The sequence below is a fragment of the Anabrus simplex genome, chromosome 1 (assembly GCF_040414725.1).
Source record: "Anabrus simplex isolate iqAnaSimp1 chromosome 1, ASM4041472v1, whole genome shotgun sequence".
NCBI classification, from domain to species: domain Eukaryota; kingdom Metazoa; phylum Arthropoda; class Insecta; order Orthoptera; family Tettigoniidae; genus Anabrus; species Anabrus simplex.
The window spans coordinates 1,647,257,255-1,647,273,150 of NC_090265.1; the positions used below are offsets into that span (position 1 = coordinate 1,647,257,255).

The window sequence follows — 15,896 nt, forward strand, 5'->3', positions numbered from 1 at the left end:
CCATGAGAATTTCGTGGGTTGTTAACACCTGTATTGTCTTGATATTAACAGAAGGAATTTTTATAATGTTGATACTTTAAAAGACAGTAGCCTTCATAGGGGTATTTTTTAGCATAATTTGAGAAAAACATAAACACATAAAACACATGTTTTCCTCACATTCATGGACTACATATGCAGACTGTTAAAATTATTTCCATACCTTGAAGTGCCTGTACATCAGTTTTCAATGTGATATTTGAAGTAACTGTTCAGCTGGAGCCATTTTTATGCTTATCGATTTTTAAAAATTTTATATTGTATGTGTTAATTTCTCAGAAAGTTATGTTGCTATTTTCCTGAAACTTGGTATATGACCTTATTTCACCATTAGGAGACCATGAACCAAATTTCATTCAATTCTATCAATAATTACTATTTTTTATCAATTCAGTCCTAACTTCCCTTAAGGTGAGCACAGTGTGATCCGGTGTACATTAAAATAAATATGGCATCCCCTATGAGAAGTACTAAGTGATTATTCAGAAAAGAAAGGAGCTGAATTCACGTACGTAACAACAATAATAACAGACCATGTGCAAAGTTGAAGTAATTGAATTTAACTCGACCGGGATTAGATTAATTATTTATTATAACGTCAGAAATACTGAATCAAAAATCAGCGTCAAAATTGTCTTTGTAATTGTTTTAATATTAAGGGTACGTGAGTACTATTTACCGCTGTTTTCAGTGGACATAAAATATTCTTGCATAATATTATCTAGTGAAATATGCAAAATGGTCAGGATAACATATTTCTGAGTATGGTATGTTATCATAAGCAATTTTTAGTTTTAATTCATTTTCATTTTAGTTTTAGTTCCAATTAAGTTCAGTTTTATTTAACTTCATTTTTTATTCATGGCAATAAATTTATTTAGTTTCAATCAGTCTGCGGTACGTAATTGTAGATTAGATTGACCCATGAACTATTATAATCGAGGACCATGAACCACACCTGAGATAAGTTTCTACGTGCAAAATTTACAAGGGGATCACTGCCACACATGCTATAAAAAGGGTACGTTATAAAGGTCATTTAAAAGTCTAAAAAGCATGCTTACGTTTCGGCTATTGAGGCATTCTCCTTCAAACATATAATGTACCTAGATATTGCAATTGCCTCACATTAGAAGAATTTCTGTATTTGAAATGGTATTGCCATCGAGAGATATATCATTGTTCATGTACAACATTAAATTTAGTAATACAGAGAGTGATGATTTCCTCAGAATAATTCATTTCAAAGTAAGTAAATCATATTTAAGTAGCCGAACATACTTTTAGGAGCAATCAGCCTTCAGTGATTGTAACACATCACAAATATTACCTACAAATAATAACGATCGCAGAGATGAGTAAGCTATCCAAGAACTACAACGTACTCGTAAATCTATGGATCTCTTTAGTTAACTCTTCAAAATTATATCAAACAGGCTCATGTGCCCGTGCTTCGCTACGTAATTCCACATTGTATACGGAATTCTAGGTAAAATATTACACATGTTGTGAGTAAGATTATATTAAGTTATTTAATTTGAGTTGATCTTGAGTCGTTATCATGTTACGCATAATGAGGTGATAGTTTCTTTTAATTTTGTTAACTTGGAGGATTTATTACACCATAACCATTTTAAGCACCACGCGTTTCTCATTTAAAGTCCCAATTGGGGAGCTTTCATTATGACTGCCACAGTCGAGTTTTGGAATTTTAGATTTTAAAGGCAGGCTCCCTTTCCTAATGTCAGTCGCAAACCATTTTGGAAGTTTTATTTACAGAGGCAGGCCCCCTTCGTACTTCCAGTACCATTCTAGTTGGGGAACTTTAATATAATAACAAGCCTCATTTTCTACTGCCAGTCACGGTGGAGTTAGGATGCATTCATTATAATGGCAGGCCCCTTGTCTACTACCGGTCACACTCGAATATAGAAGTTGCCATTATAACAGCAGAGTTCCTTGTCTACAGCTAGACCCATGCCTATTGCCTATCAAATGATGTCCGAATTTTTTTGTTGAAGTCACAATCGATTTGGGGAGTTCTCATCATTATGTCGGGTCCCCTTATCTACTGCCAGTCACAACTGATTTGGGGAGTTTTCGTTACAAATACAGGCTCCCTTTCCTACTTATAGACACATTCGTGTTGGAGAGTTTCCATAATAACGGAAGGCTCCCTTGCCTATTGACAGTCACAATTGATTTGGGATGTGTTTATTATAAGAGAAGGGCCCAAAGCCTACTGCTAGTCACACTCGACTTGGGGAGTTCTGATTATAATGGCAGGCTCCCTTGCTCACAGCATGTTGCAATTAAATTATTCTGCGTTCAAGTCATGTTGTCCAAGGTTGTTTTTGAAATGAGGTTGTTATATAAAACTTCCTTGTTAACTATAGTTTTCGTTAACCAGCGTGACAGCAGAATCACAAGGCTGTCAGGAGAGTTTACACGTGAACAGGCTATGTACAACTAGCTATGGGAATATCAATCATTCCTTAAATGCACACCAGCAACTTTTAAAGAATGTCCGTGAGTCTTATTTATTGTCATTGTAGTTAAAGGGAAATTGGAGTCGTCTGAATAGGAAGTGGTAGTCGGAGGGAACGAAAGAAATGCGGGGGATAAAACTGTCACTTCCGCACTACATTACGTGAAGATGGTTGCTTAGAAAAGGTTACTATTTTTAAGATTTCACTTGCATTCTGGTGCCGTTACAAAGGTTAGGAGATATCAGATTCCGTAGTAGTATTATAGGTGCTCCAACGTTCAGACTGAGATTGTGAGGTAGAAAACCTGGCGGATTTAAAGTGTGGAGGAACTCGATAGGCTAGTGGACCGAATTCTCTATCTCCACCACAGAGTCCACTTACTTCTATCTCACCATCTTAGCAGGACGTTTGTCCAATAAGGAGTCACTGATGCTTGATGCGATGTCGTTCATAGGTGCGAGAGTAGCACTGCCAATTTTTCCAGTGACTCAGTGCCGTACAACAAGTAAGACGGGGAATACAAGAAGCAGGTCCCGTCTCTCCTCGTCGGTACAAAACCGTGAGGTACTGTAGCCGTTCATCACCATGCCATAGGCATGTTAGCAGGTTTAGTCAACCATATATGCCGTTTTCAGCAACATATAATGTCGTAATTTGCAGTTTACGTTCCAAACCGGGACACGATTTGCGATACGTAAGCTCGAAGGGAGCAGAGAAGTATAGCGTATTACTGCGGAACCTTGAAATTGCGCTCTCACTCAGTGCGAGGGAGGAGGAGAGATAACGCTACGCGTGAAAATGTATTTTGTCAGACAGTGGGGTGAACTAAGGTGTGTTAACCCCCAAGAAATAAAAATTCTTACTGATTTAACACCGCATTCATTGGTGCCAATACACTATATTTAACTAACAAGTGGGAGAAGAAGAATACCTTTTCCTGAGATAATGTAGGGAAATGTATAAGTCAGGTCTCATTCGAACCGGCGTATTTTATGCAAATTGTTGGTGCATTTGCTCGTAAACGCAATACTTTTATAGTGGATTGGTAATGACGCATGTCGTAAAGCAGTGCGCAGACTGAAACTAAGTGCTAAGATTTGGCCACGTGAGAAAAAAGGTGGGAGTAGTTACGAGATAAACCATGACGCATGTATTTATAAAAGGACGCTTTTGATATCGTGAACGAGCAGCTGATCGGATAGAAATGAAACTAGATCAGTGTAAAACAGGTGCCAAGCGCTATAATTTGATTAATGTCACGTCGCTGAAATATTACGTTTAGCGGAGCGGAACTTTTATTGGGGGCGTGGATTACCACCTCTACGACAACTCAGCCCAGATACTACAAATAAAACTCGGACCTAGAAGCAGGATCCCACCGTAATTTGTGCGGCCGCAGTAATTACGTGTCAGCGATGAACTATGCAAAAATGGATAACAGTGTGTGAAGTGCTGTGTCGAAGAAGAACATACCAGCGCGGTATAAATATCGCGAAATAAGCCGTGTGGTTCGAGATAAAGTACAGTAGAGGTTAATAGAGGTGTTATTTCAACATTTAATTTAAATATTTGTGACTTCAGTTACGGCTTATGATGCAATCATCAGAGAAAGGGCAGACGCATAAAGTTGCTTAGAATTATTAGTGAGACAGCCGATTACATTCAGTAATTAATAGTGGCCGATTTTAAGGCATTTAAACAGTTAGTGACGCTCAGTAAATTACAAGAACGGTGTTTGTGGTAGGAAAACCTTTGTGTACTCCATGGACACTTTTGGTAAGTAACAGTAACTATTAAGCAGGCTGTGTGATAAAGGGGAAATGAATACTGATTCATACAAACTTACCGCTATTCGGGTTAGTCGATTTGAATTAATGAATGGATCTAATCACCAGTAGGTTCTTTGAAAATGCATGAAAAGTGTTGATTAACCAATTTCCCAGTTTTGCCCTATGTTAACCAGTTATCGTAGAACCCAGGATTGGAATCAACTAGAGTCACGCCTAGTGTCAACATTCTTCTCTTCAGGGAGCGTCAGGACCTTCCAACAGTAGAAGACCTCGGTTCGAGATATGTATGGTATCATAAGGACGAGGAACCAATGACTATTTAAGAGTGAAGTTGTCGTAACGGAGGTCTAGAAACGCCAGGTGTACCCTTAAGATGACAGCAACCACACGCAGTATCGATAAGTACATTTTTAAATATACTAAAGCATGGAATCTACACGTTGATATAACAACGTATTTGTAAATAGCAGTTTGTTGATTTTATGTAATTAATAATATTAAATGTATGGAATACTATACGCGTGTGACTGGGAAAGATTATTTTAATAATTTAATTAGGATTTCTTCTGTGATTTAAGGATCATCACTAACATTTCAGCGGGCTTATTTGCATGAATTAGTCTATAAGGTCCCATAAAGTTTAAGTGCGTTTGAAGCATATATTTTAAGGGAGAGTGGCACTTCAGCTAAATTTACAATTTCTTCCTAATGTTACTAACTGGTAAGGATCTTCATAATAGTTTGAATATAGGATATGTATTCCCTTTGCATGGTAACGCGTGTATTTTATAAATCCCATAATAATAAAAATATGATCATTGAAGATATTCAAGCCCAAGGTGCAAGTTGTGAATTATATAGATACGCGAATGAGATGGAATTAGTTAAATGACCTGTGGTAATACAGTCTTTGATATATATGAATAAGATGGATTTGAGATGTAGTAGCGTGACAATGGGGAAGAAGAGACTTGTGAAATATCTGAGATGACAGAATGATAAAGAATTAAAATAATTATGGTTATCGCGACGTATTGAATTAGGCTGTATATGGCCGGAACAATAAGAAACAAGAATTGGCGGCTCTTGAATAATTGTGTACTTGGAAACGAGCAAAATGAGATAAAAGAAAGAAATAAGGAAAATAGAAACTGTCTTTGTGGCCGCAAGGTAGGATACTGACCACAACAAGAGGGACAGATTTAGGAGGAGAGGAGATTTGTCTGGCCCCATGTACGAACGGAGTTGTCTCTAAAAGCCTTCATAATTTTAGTCTTAGTAAGTTCCGTTCGCTTATCACTGTATTAATAATCCCATGCTAATGATATTTTATGAGTAGCGTTGATAACTTTTTGATTCTGTGAAGGACGTATTCCTCCACATTTTTATTTATTAAATTAGCTCGTGATAGGAGTTTCAGATTTTTGCACATTGGAAGCTGGAGAACGTGGGTTCGACCCACGTCGGAACGATGGATTTGAGCTGACATCACATGGCTTAACTAGGCCATATATTCAAGACGTGTTATTTGCTAATGTGTTTAATATTTCTTTTTGTGATGTATTCATGTATTTCTGCTGTTCTTTAAGTGTTCATGGTGATGGGTAGGAAACCAACGTTGTGTTAATTCGCTTCGTATATGAAAGGGTCAGGTAAACCAAGAATACGTGCATGTGTTCAGTAAAATATGTTATTGATAAGGTCAAGTAGACCATGTGTTCGATATGCGACGATGTAATCACGTGAGTATAAAAATTGTACTAATTTATCTGCCTAAATTCCATAATCATGACGGCCAACTACTAGAATGGCTTAATGAGATAATGTCATCCCGGCCTCGTGGTTAATCCATTCAAATAATAGATACCATCGAGTATCATTGCTCAGAGATAAATAAAACTTACGTTTGTATAAAATGCATATATTATTAATGAGCACTATTAAGGAATAGCCAAAACAGTGTATGAACAGACAAAGACTTTTGAGGCATACTGTATACAAATGATTTCTTCCTTATTATTTTATTTTTATGTGTAATTATATGGCATTATCTCAGGTATTTTATCGTGTGCTTCTATCAGTTTAATAAAAAAATTAGTAAACATTGGGAATAAAAGAAATTCTCATTTAATATATTAGTGTATTCCACTCACATTATAGGAAACCCTACTTTCGTTATATTTAATGTAGTGCCCATTCCCTTTTAAGAACATTCCATTACCCGTACGCTTCTGAGCTTTAGCCTTTGACGCAATGAAAGTAGGGAATATGGGACTTTGAACCCGGGAAGTGATTTCCGAAGGTTCTCATGCGGGAACTCTATTTATATATTTATTTTTGAAGCCGAATTATTTAATTGATGCCCTGATATGCCCGGGATGGGTACAGTACAATTACGACGTCAATAGCAATGAACTCCATGCCCAACGAATCCTATTAAGGAATAAAAAGGAAAATAGAGTCAGCTACGAGAAACAAGAAATATGGTACACAAGAGCTGTAGGTAGACGGGACGGAACACCTGGTAGAACAACTATAGCGTTGTGACTAAACTGAGTCTGAAAAAGTGAAAGGTGTTCAGAATTAAAGAAAAGAAGAATAGACGATAATAAGATGGGTATGAAGAATAAAAGTCACTTCATTGAGTTGTATGTAGCTGTGCGATAGGTCTCAGGAGCGTGTCCGATCATACTGTTGTAAATACGATAGCTGCACACAGAAACTCGTCTGTGCTTTTCTAGGTATAAGAGAAAATAGTGTCATCTATAAGTAACAAGAGCTACAGTATACAACAGTTATATGTAAGCCTGGTAGAAAAACCATAGTGTTGTGAACGAGCAAGTGTTAGCGCTGTTTCGGCGACGTAGCCATCAACATATTCATATTTCAATATTAAGCTATTGTCCGAAATTTATTAGCTGTATTGTATTACTATTCCATACCATACTGAAAATGAAAATGAAAACCGACAACCTGTTTTCCAGTCTTTGACCTCGTCAGGGATGTAATGAATGAAGCATATATAGGCCATTAGTACGATGGGGTCGCCACTCCCAAAGTGATTTATGAATGACTGATAGATGCTATGAAATATAATGGAGAGTGTTGCTGGAATGAATGATGACAGGGAAAGCCGCAGTACCCGGAGAAAAACCTATCCTGCCAATGCTTTGTCCAACACAAATCTCACATTGAGTGACCGGAATTTGAACCACGGTATCCAGTGGTGAGAGTCCAACGCGCTGCCGTCTGAGCAAGGGAGGCTCTTCCATAGCACATTAAATATTATTATATCTCGTATTATAGACATAATTTCATTTAATGTATAAAGCCATGACTTGTAGTTAGTTCGATATTTATTGTTATAATTATTGCAAGCAGCGAGGGGTACATTTTCAGTTATGAAGGTCCAGATATTCTGAAGTTGCCCTGATTACGAAAAAAGAGGGTGTTTCAAAAGGTTATTTAATTCAAATATAAGTATATCAATTCTGAATCAAAATAAACAGATTAAAGCAGTAATATTTACCGCAAATAAGAATGTGATCATTTCCGTACTTTGGCCGGAGTAACTTAGTGTACAATACCATATAAAATTGAAATTCGTGGAAGCACCACTCTTTTTTAGTCATATGATGTTTAGATATACATTGATACGTCTTGTTTGCCCCTTACAGTAATCATTTATTTCGATGTGATCTTTAAAGAACCATTTAGCTGACATTTATTGAACTTGTTCTGCTGATTTTCAGCTACTACTAAACAGAAGATGACGCGTGTAGCGTGAACGGTTGTTCACCGGGAAATAAATTTAAACCTAATAATGGTGCTATAATTAACCTCCGTTAGAGGCACCAATATTAAGTTCACCATACAAGTGATTTTTGAATGAAAAATAACAAATATTTTAATCAGACCTTTGTGATTAAACATACCTGTATAGTACGATGATGTGATGAATTCTTCTTACTGCTGATTGAAAAATGGAATATGTCTCCCTCTGATGAACAGATTGAAGCCTTACTGCTCTCAATAGTCAGTAATACGAGCAAAATTGTACAACACATTGAAGACATCATTTCACCCCGAAGTCAGTGCAGTGTTAGACGGCTCTACAAAAGAAATTACACTTACAGCAAATTAAGAGGAATGTCTTCAGGGAAAGACGTAAAAGAAGAATTGTGTACATTAAGTAATGAGCGTGGGTGGAGGGGATATTACTGGAATGCAAAGGAACTGGATTCTCAATAAAGCGACCTATGTTCTAATATCGGTTAGGCCTAGTTCATCCTGGATATTGTAAATGAAAAGTGAATTCTCCGTGACTCCATTTCCACGGAAATAAACATGTACGTACGTGAAACTGCAAATTCGTTTGCTTTCTCAGAAAATAAAATTATCCTTTAGTTTTATATTTACAGGTTTAGGATATGCTGATGACGGTACACGAAATACTCCGATAAGACAAAAATATGCATCCAGAAGTTATTACAGTAATCATTGATAGATTATGATTTAATTTTACGAAATGTTTTCTGTTTATTTTATGACTAGTTAGTAAATAGAATAAATAAATCTTTCTGTCACCTTAAAGATAGGCGTCGTTTACAGCCAAATTGTGTTGTTAATAACGTCAGTCCGATATCAACATAGTGTCTTAGGAATACTGCTCAACAAACTGTTAACCTTGCATAGGTAATAGGTGTTAAAAATAAAAGAAACTGCACACATATTTCATTGAGGGGAAGTCTATTTCTGGTAATATGTTTTGTGTGTATGGTTCCCAATGCATGTAAATGTGGGATGAAGAAAGCAAAGTGTCTGTTATAGGCTAAAATAGTTATCTTATTGATTTTCGGTGCATACTTTTGTATTCCCCATACATTTAAATCTCAAAACTGTATCTAAAATTAGATAGCATAGAAGGTGTAGTGAAAATATGATTGGTGATGAAGGAAAATGATGGTTAAGACATCCAGGGAGGAGCTTAGTTAAGCTGAAAGGACGTCCCGATTTACATTTTTGAAATATGTGTCAAATAGTTAAATTACTTAAATACTCATTATGGAGCAAATGTATTAGTAGAAATGGAATTGAAAACACCCCTGAAACTCTTGCTCCACTGCCACAAAATCCACAGCTCATTATTAAAATACTCCAAAGAATATACACTAAAATCCTACAAAATTAAACATAAAGTCCATTGCTCTGTTCCGTTGTGGTTTCCTTCACTCTTGAAGAATCCGTAAATGAGATATATATATACCTTATAAATGAGATATCTATAAATTACTAGTATTTTCGTCTTCATATTCTTCTTGTTCTTCTTTATCTGTTTACACTTCAGGGTCGGTTTTACCTTCGGACACAGCGAGGGTTCCCATCTCTACTATCTCAAGGGAAGTGTTCTGGAGCTTCAGACTCTGGGTCGGGGATACAACTGGGGAGGATGGCCAGTACTTCGCCCAGGCGGCCTCACCTGCTATGCTGAACTGGGGCCTTGCGGCGGGATGGGAAGATTGGAAGGGATAGACAAGGAAGAGCGAAGGAAGCGGCTGTGACCTTAAGTTAGGTACCATCCCAGCATTTGCCTGGAGGAGAGATGGGAAACCACGAAAAACCACTTCCAGGATGGCTGAGGTGGGAATCGAATCCACCTCTACTCAGTTGACCTCCCGAGGCTGAGTGGACCCCGTTCCAGCCCTCGTACCACTTTTCAAATTCCGTGGCAGAGCCGGGAATCAAACCCGGAACTCCAGGGGTGGCAGCTAATCACACTAACTACTACACCACAGAGGGGGACACTACTATTTTAGAACTCGACATATTTTGAAACTGGTTATTCCGAAGTATATACGGTTTACTGAGCGACACCATCACCGAAGAATATGTTATAAGACACACCACTCTACTTCAGGTAGTACACAGACGTGCTGGTACTGTTGGGATGATGAAAGCCATAGGGTGGGACGTATTCATCGAATGGACAACGACCAAAGACTCAAAGGGTATTTACAATCCTGCCTAATAGAAATAGAACTGGCGGCCTTTCCTGGGCGAGGAAGGAATCTCAAAATCCACAACTGGAAAATGGGCATTACAGAAAACCTGGAAGAACCAGTAGAACATTGATCGTTTCAAGAAAGTTAGTGGTAAATTGCATTTATTCCGTCTGTCGTATATTGATAATTATTAGAATGAAGAGGATGATCGTAAAATACATGTAGATATCGTGCGATTCAGCCGCACCTTCCAAAGTAGTTGTATGCAACAAGCAATATTAATTTCTTCCGGAAAACGTCTGTCCTGCCGGTATCCTCAGATAACACAACAGGATATCTTAGTATTTGTCGCCTCAACGTGATAGGACGCCGTAATATTATACTCGTATTCAACACTGGAAGGCATGCGTGTGCCTTCTAGATCATATGGACCTGACACGCCGGCAAGATACTAAATTGATATTGTGAACGCAGTAAACCTCATACGTGCTATATGATGCAAGATGTGCCTTAAGGAACTGTAGCGTAGTTGGTAGAGACGCGGAGTTTCGAGTCCGGGACGAAGGCCCCATATTTTTAAATATTTGTAATACGTACCGCACATAATACAACTGTAATTCCCGCTTTCATGCAAATTGTATGCTAATGAATGTTCTTTTTGCCCTAAGAAAGGCTGATTAGTTAGCAGGCCGGGCACATACGGACCGGAAATAATAGGAACACTACTTCCCTGACAATGTTTTATCGCAGCAAATGCTCGATGCGATGACCGTTTTGGTTTATGCACATTCGGGCCCGGTGTCCAATAGATCGTCTTGCACGCTGAAGAATTCCGGGTGTAATTGCTCGACAGGCGTCCATGATGAGTTGCCGAAACTGGGCGGGGTTTTCCGGCGCTTGAGTGTAAACGACGTTCTTCAAATACCCGAGAAGGATAAGCCTAACGGCGTTAAATCCGGGGATCTGGCGGACCAAGAAACAGAGCCTCCTCGTCCTATCCATTTCGCTCACATTTCCTCGTTCAGATGGTTAAGAACGGGTAAATTCGAAAATGGCGGAACACTACCCTGTTGCAACCACATCGTCAAACGATCGTGCAAGGGCACATCCTCCGGCAGCAGTGGGAAATCCTGACTCAGAAAGTACAGGTAGCGTTGGCCCGTCCAATGGCCCTCAAAGAAATAACGTCCAATCAGGCGATCCCTCTTGATTCCATACCACACTTTCACTCCCCATCGTACTTCACGGGCCTCACCCAGTGAGAAATGTCCGGACTCCAATAGTACATGTTGTAGCGATTGACGTTCCTGTTATTGTGGAAGCGCGATTTGTCTGGAACATGATGTGCGATACGAATGCTGTACCTTGGTACAGCCGACCTAATATCCACCGACAGAACTCCATCCGAGCTTCGAAATTCCGCCCATGGAGCTCTTGATGTAGCTCAAGAGGGTATGGGTGAAATTTATGTTCATGCAGCATTCGCCAGACGGGCGGGTAGCTGGTGTTCACCTGTTGTGTAATCGCCCTTGTACTGATGTGTGGATGTTACGAGTTGCCACCAGAACGGCCTCTTCTGTTTCACCTGATGTAACGGGCCTATCGCGGACTGGTGGCTGCTAGGAAACCACGCTTGTTGTCCTTAGGCGTCTTTCAACACGGCGGAATGTCGTAGCAGCCGGATGTCCCCTGTCGGTATACCGTTCCTCGTACAGACGTCAGGCCTCGCAAACGTATTGTCTTGCTTCCCAATAAATGAGGAGCATATCAAAGCATACCTCTGTGGAAAACTTGCCGAATGACAGCAGAGATTACGTTAAGGCCCTAACCAGCGGACTATGCGCAGGCCACATCATGAATGACAGTGTCGTTCTACTGTTTGAATGTGGCAATCGTTGGCCTGTGTTTACGTATTCAAACATTATACCGAAGCAAAAATATTTCAACGATGCAGTATTAGAACCGCCGATGGATCATCCCCTCGATTGCTAGGCGAACGCCTAACCACATCCAGTACGCTAGACTGCTGGGAACACGCTGGTAGTACGACAAGAGTAGAGTGTATATGCCATCCGGTTCGGTGTTTAAGACATTTACTCCACTGTTACCTAGTTTTATGCATTGATTCCCCTCTTCGTTACATCCGGTCACGATGAACGACACATTAACATAGTTATATACAGTAGTCAAAGGACGTCGCTGCATGATTTCAAGGGATCATGTTTTGCGAGCGGACGATATAACCTCCCGGTAGGATTCAGAATCGTGTGCAAAATGTGTTCACTGGACATTAGTACCATGCAGTACGCCCGCAGGAGAATAGCCACCTTATAATCATGTCGAACGTTAGTTGGGTTGCATCAAACTACATTGGAAGGAGCGGCTGAATTACATGCTGTTTGTGTTTACGAGTATAGGCTATTTATTATTAGTGGCGTGCATTGTTCGAACTTGAGACGGGTAACCACGAGGGAGCAACATGTGCCTTGCTGCATATGCAACCAATATCACGCATGAGTGGAGCGTAGAAGTTAAATGCAAGAGTTTGTTCCAGTTCATTCAACAGGGCATGTTCGAAGCGACGTTTGCTGAGTAGGGAGGATGACCTTGCTAGCTTTACTGACATTGCAATCAATGTGTTTCATCCAGACATGAGTCTGGCTCCATGGATAAATGGTTAGCGTGCTGGCCGTTATACCGGTGCGTTCCGGGTTCGATTCCCGGCTAGGTTGAAGATCACAGCCTTCACTGGTTAATTCTGATATCTCTGGGGCTGGGTGTTCGCCGTCTTCATCATTAGAATTCATCGTAGGTAAGGCCCCATCCTCAGGTCCACTCTATGTCGTCAACTCGAAGGACCTGCACCAGGCCTCTTCGGAGACCATACGCCATTATTATCCAGACATTAGTAAGCTCTTATTTACTAAAAGCAAAGGCAGGGAATTCGAGGGTATAAAAGGGTGATGGACCGGTCGAGTTGGCCGTGCGGTTAGGCGCGCGCAGCTGTGAGCTTTCATCCGGGAGATAGTGGCTTCGAATCCCACTGTCGGCAGCCCTGAAGATGTTTTCCGTGGTTCCCCATTTTCACACGAGGCAAATGCTTTGGCTATACCTTAATTAAGGCCACGGCCGCTTAATTCCAACTCCTAGGCCTTTTCTATCCCATCATCGCCATTAGCCCTATCTGTGTCGGTGTAAAGTAAAGCCAGTAGCAAAAAAAAGAAAGTGATGGAATGGTTGAATTAAGGGTCGGCGGATGCAGAGTTGGTCTCAGCCCACAAGTTGCCATGGCTTATTGGTGGTACGCCAGCTCTGCACTCGGATGGGTCAACCGAGCAGAGGACGGGTGGCCACGGCTCTACCGTAACTCCACGCCTCTGTATTCGGGAGACGGAAAGGGGCCGGTCAACACCGTCGGCTGTCCTTAGAATTGTTTTCCTTAGTTTCCCCTTCTCTCGGTGGAAGGAGCATGAATTTAGTCTTCCTACTATGTCAGTCGTACGTTGTGCATTCCAGCAACCAGTGGAAGCAGCGAAAGAGTAGTAAAGTGGAAATACTCTTAAGGAGCCTTAGGAGTTAGCTAGACCCATACCAGTTCAGTAACTTGTTATTAATTCATAAGAACGATAACATTAAGTACGTAGTTTTCAATTCATTCCCTAATTGGAGCTAGAGATTTTGCACTCCTCGGATAAAAAAAAACCTCATACAAGCAGGACTTTTAAAATTAATTTTGAGGTTTATATTTAACTTTATGTGATATAATGGTTTATTAATTAATTAATTAATTAATTTATTTATTTATTTATTTATTTATTTATTAATGGTTAATTAATTTTCACTTGGTATGGCTAGCAGTAAAATATATGGATTATGCATTAGCAATGTGTACTTAATTTCCTATATAGAGCAGTGAAGTGTGCTCGCCAGGAGTAATACACATGGCAACACGTGAACTTCATCGACCATTCTCCGACAGGAGTGATATTTAGTACATTATTTTCATTTTTACTTACATATTAGGTGGACCCTGTCCAGTATGGTGTAGAACCACAGTACAAAAATACGAATAATTATGACATTTTCATACCCAGTCATCAGTCCACAATTGTGGCACAAGCGTAATGTACGCGAGACAAACTTGAGTACGGCTACAGTAAACAAGGATGGAGGGAGGCGAGCACTTCTACCTGTGCCTGAGATAGCGCATGAAGGAGCGAGTATCCAGAGGCAAGCTCGAACGAACATTGATCTCCACACCTCAAAGAAGCGAAATTTGGTCATGGCCATGCTCTACAAATGTGAACGGAACACAGAGCGTGCTTTGCATGACACTAATATATATATTCTATGAGACGATTATTCCCTCTTAAACTCTAATGTGAACTAGGGGAGAACTAAATTAAATAATGTCGTGAGAAACATGGAAAATGGATAACTTCTCCATAATTAGAAAGGAATAAATTCTTCTTCTTCTTCTTCTTCTTAATCTGTTTACCCTCCAGGGTCGAGGGCAGTGTCCTGGAGCTTCAGACTCTGGGTCGGGGAATACAACAGAGGAGGATGACCAGTACGTCGACCAGGCGGCCTCACCTGCTAGGCTGAGCAGGGGCCATGCGGGGGATGGGAAGATTGGAAGGGATAGACAAGGAAGAGGGAAGGAAGCAGCCGTGTCCTTAAGTATCTTCCCGGCATTTGCTTGGAGGAGAAGTGGGAAACCATGGAAAACCACTTCCAGAATGGCTGAGGTGAGAATCGAACCCACCTCTACTCAGTTGACCTCCCGAGGCTGAGTGGACCCCGTTCCAGACCTCGTACCACCTTTTAAATTTCGTGGCAGAGCCGGGAATATAACCCGGGCCTCACACTAACTACTACACCACAGAGGTGGAGGAAAAGAAGAAATTCGTATCAAAATATAAAATTATTAAGTTCTTTCTAGTCCAAGCAATGGGAACAGCTCAATGTACGTCCATATAGTGATAAGACATACTCATCTATGATTACAATATATCATATATCCAACCACAAATTTTAAGTGGAAAAAATGAACTCACTGAAAACAAATTACATGGTAACATGAATGTGGAAATTCAGAGGAACGAAAATAATGGAATAAAATACCTTAGCTTAAATAATTAGAAATTGTGAATAAAATATAGAATCCTACCCGTCAGAAGAATATTTGGCTCCTGATATGATTTCTGTTCGTGCCATGCAGTATATATTTCAGAGGAGATCATTAGTGTTATTCCCCGCGATCTTCATCGGATTGCTTTGTGGAGGTCAAACAGATAGCAACCGGGGCACTTGACTTATGTAATCAAAACAAACACTATTAATATATATTGGGAGCCGCAATCTTAGTTTAAGAGCGGCTACATTTTAGGTCTTCTTTCAAACTACGTATAAATCTTGTCACAATTTTTTTACTGTCAGGTATGATATATCCCCTCCCAAACCACAACTGAGGACATGAACTGCGTTCTTACGTGTCCGTAGAGAAATAAATTTTACATTAATAAAAATATTGATTTTTATCTGCGGTCTTAAGGCCATTAACGGTTTAGTCTCTT

At 39.8% G+C, this 15,896-nt stretch overlaps 1 protein-coding gene across 1 annotated transcript in view; it reads right to left on the reverse strand.

Annotated features, from left to right (window-relative positions):
* Window positions 1-15,577, reverse strand: part of LOC136881574 (hemolymph lipopolysaccharide-binding protein) — a 33,049-nt gene extending 17,472 nt beyond the window's left edge. Inside the window, exons 1-2 of the mRNA XM_067154161.2 lie at window positions 15,491-15,577; window positions 8,254-8,430 (exon numbers count right to left, since the gene is read on the reverse strand). Of these exons, the coding sequence (XP_067010262.2) occupies window positions 8,254-8,397 (144 nt within the window). The 5' untranslated portion in view covers window positions 8,398-8,430; window positions 15,491-15,577. The remainder of the gene's footprint in view (window positions 1-8,253; window positions 8,431-15,490) is intronic.
* Window positions 15,578-15,896: the final 319 nt, after the last annotated feature.